Source organism: Dipodomys ordii, unplaced genomic scaffold (genome assembly GCF_000151885.1).
Source record: "Dipodomys ordii isolate 6190 unplaced genomic scaffold, Dord_2.0 Scaffold75, whole genome shotgun sequence".
Classification (NCBI taxonomy): domain Eukaryota; kingdom Metazoa; phylum Chordata; class Mammalia; order Rodentia; family Heteromyidae; genus Dipodomys; species Dipodomys ordii.
The window spans coordinates 6,289,162-6,292,338 of NW_012267291.1; the positions used below are offsets into that span (position 1 = coordinate 6,289,162).

The 3,177-nt window shown below is 54.8% G+C and overlaps 1 protein-coding gene across 3 annotated transcripts in view; it reads right to left on the reverse strand.

The window, feature by feature from the left end:
* Positions 1-149, reverse strand: part of Slc9a8 (solute carrier family 9, subfamily A (NHE8, cation proton antiporter 8), member 8) — a 62,901-nt gene extending 62,752 nt beyond the window's left edge. For all 3 annotated transcript variants that reach the window (XR_001175365.1, XM_013024346.1, XM_013024345.1), the window contains exon 1: positions 74-149. Coding sequence is in view for 2 of the 3 variants with exons in the window: in XM_013024346.1 (XP_012879800.1) it covers positions 74-87 (14 nt within the window). In the remaining variant the exon portion in view is untranslated. The remainder of the gene's footprint in view (positions 1-73) is intronic.
* Between the last annotated feature and the right edge of the window lie 3,028 nt (positions 150-3,177).

Below are 3,177 nucleotides of genomic sequence, written 5' to 3' on the forward strand. Positions count from 1 at the left end.
CGGGGCCGCCGCTCGCTGTCACCCGCCGGGGCCCGGCCCTGCCGCCTCCGCCGCCCGGCAAAAGCCCACTCACTCCTCCTCCGCCATCTTGTCCCCCTTCCGGCGGAGCCTCCAAGACCACCGAGTTCGGAGCCGTAGGGCTAGCGGGACCCGCGTTGCTTCCGGCTTCCGCCGGAGGCGCGACTGGGCGGGCCGCCAGGTAGGGGCGGGGCTTTGGCCGCGCGGCGACTCTCTAGCCTTTCGTCTCGGTGGCCTGAGGGCGGGAGGAGCGTGTGGGAGGACTGTCCCCGGGCCTGTCTGTCAGGCTGGCGCGCGTGGCTTCCTGCCGCGGGGGATCCGGTGTTTGGGGCTTGGTTTTTCAGTCCCCTGGAGGTCACAGCGACTCACCCCCCTACACACACACACACACACACACACACACACACACACACACACACAGGGTTTCCACTCTGTTAGCAGCGCTAAGGGCTGGAAACACCTCGGGCAGTCCGGCCTTTGCACCCGCTGAGGCCTAGGTAATCGGGGGCCACTGTTCTCATTTTGAAGCTTTTGCTTCACCTTTCCCTGTATGCTGGGCCTCCCTTGCCACCCTGTTTAACCCCTAAGGCCCAAATCACACCTTGCCCAAATCATGTTCCACAGGTCTGAAACATCATTTTTCCTGATATTTCTCTCCCTTGGTGAAATTGGACCTTGCTTTTAGCTGCAGTGACAAACTGCCCCGCACGCAGTAGACACGCACTTAAGATCATTGTCGGTACAGGTGCTCCGCCGAAGGCTTCCTGTAGTTAGCAGAACAACAGGGCCTTTGCGGTTCTGGTTCTGGGGAGCCGGCTGGCGGGTGGAGAGCCAGAAGGTTCCCCCTCCCACCAACGCCACCAGGAAGCATTTTGCGGGAATCTAGAAGAGAGCCCATGCACACTGCGGGTGGAAGGCTGGGTTTGTTCACGGAGGGAAGCAGGCAGGAATCAGGGAAGAAGTCAGGATATTTTGCTGAGAGGCCAGGCTGGGAAGAGATCTAGCTGACTGAGACCCTGTGATCTCTGCCCTTGGAACTGTGGTCAAAACTAAGAGATAAGCCAGGCGCCAGTGGCTTATGCCTGAACACCTAACTACTCAAAGAGCTGAGATTTTGAGGCTGGAGGTTTGACACCAGACTAGGCAGCAGAGTCTGTGAGACTCTTATCCTCTAATTAATCACCAAAAAGCTGGAAGTGGATCTGTGGCTCCAGTGGTAGAGCCCCAGCCTGGAGCAAAAAAGCTCAGGGAATTCAGTGCCCAGGTACTGAATTCAAACCCCAGGACCAGCACAAAAAACAGCTAAGAGAAAGCTGCCCACCTGACAGCAGAGTGCAGAAGGCTGGTGGTCCTACTCTGACCCTCCTGGTCCGCCCTCCCCCACCCCCTCCTCTATGATGTTACCATCTTCACTCCTGTTCCGCTCTCCCTGGCAGAATCAGCTTGAGTTACTACAGCTTTTCTCCTTGTTGGAATTTTCAGTTGGGGTTAGATGGACTTAACAGGGCTTGGAGTAGTAGTACATGCCTGTAACCCCAGCACTCAAGAGGTTTAAATGGATCTCGTATTCAAGGCTAAACTGGCCTCCACATAAAGACCCTGTTTCAAAACCAAGCCAAACCCTAACAGAGAATGCAGTTAGGATCTGCTGGTGTTTATGGGGCCCTTGCTACTAGGTGTGTTATGAGGTCACTGCTTGCTTGATTCCTTACATATCTTTGCAATAGATAATATCATAAACTGAAGCACAGAGAAGTCAAGCCATTTGTCTGCAGTCACATAGCTAGCCAATGTTGAGGCTGGGACTCAGGTACAGAGAAGGCTTGAACCAGTAGCCCTGTTGGTCAGCAAGACTAGTTTCTGGGGTCCTAGGCTAGAACTAACAGCTACTCCCTCCTTTGCCCAAACCTAGTAAGAATGAACCTGACAGCTAGGTTGGAGATTTGAGCTCCCTGTGGCCACACCTGTCAGCTGATGGCTTAAGGGCTGTCCCTCTCTGCTCTCTCCCTACCCTCACCGTAGAACTATCAGTCAAGCCCAGGCCAAGCCCAGGCCAGCGTTGTGATAGCCCTGGGCTCCCAGACTGGGCCTCCTCTGGGCCTGCTGCCACCACTCCGCCTGCAGAGCACCTGCCCTCAGGCCTCTGGGCCGGTTCCAGGCCTTTCTCACCAACTCCTGGGAATAAATCAGCAATCCAGGTCATTGCCCTGGGAAGACAAAGCCATTCCGTTCACAGTTCCTGGGCACCTGTGCCGTGCCAGGCAGAGAAGTCGCCAGCACAAGGTGCAGCAAGCAGGGCGCCAGGCAGTCCTGCTCTCTAGCCAGGGAGGCCACTGTCACCTTAGACCTTCGGGGTCCTGTGGCAGCACCCCTCCTCAGAAGGCTGTGAGGGGATTAAGAGAGTCCACCTGGCAGCTCCTCCACTCTAGGTCCAGTCTCCACATACAGCTTCTTGTTATCTTAACATAAAAATCAAATAAGAGGACTGGGCTGGGCACCGGTGGCTCACGCCTGTCATCCTAGCTACTCAGGAGGCTGAGATCTGAGGATCACGGTTCAAAGCCAGCCTGGGCAGGAAAGTCCATGAGACTCTTTTCTCCAATAAAAACCCACTAGAAAACCGGAAGTGGTGCTCTGGCTCAAGCAGTAGAGCGCTAGCCTTGAGCTGAAGAGCTGAGGGACAGCACCCAGGCCGAGTTCAAGCCCAACGACTGACCAAAAAAAAAAAAAAATTAGGGCTGGAAAGGTGGCTCAGTGGTAGAGCGCTTGCCTTGCATGCATGAGGCCCTGGGTTCAATTCCTCAACACCACATAAGCAGAAAAAGCCAGAAGTAGTGCTGTGGCTCAAGTGGTACAGTGCTAGTCTTGAGCTGAATTGCTGAGGGACAGCGCCCAGGCCCAGTGTTCAATCCCCATGACCACCACCAACAACAAAAAAGAGAGTTAAGAGTAATGAGCTTATAATTTGTGGAGGGGAAGGGAAAAAACAAATCGTTTAAATAGGGATACAGGTGGACCCATTGTAATAATGAGATGTACAAATCATTCCATCGAAAACAAACTTTACAACTTTGGTGGGGGGGTGGAGAGGGGGAGGAGGTTTGGGTGGGAGGGCAGGGGGAGGATGGGAGGGGATGGGAAGGGGAAAGAAAGGAGGAG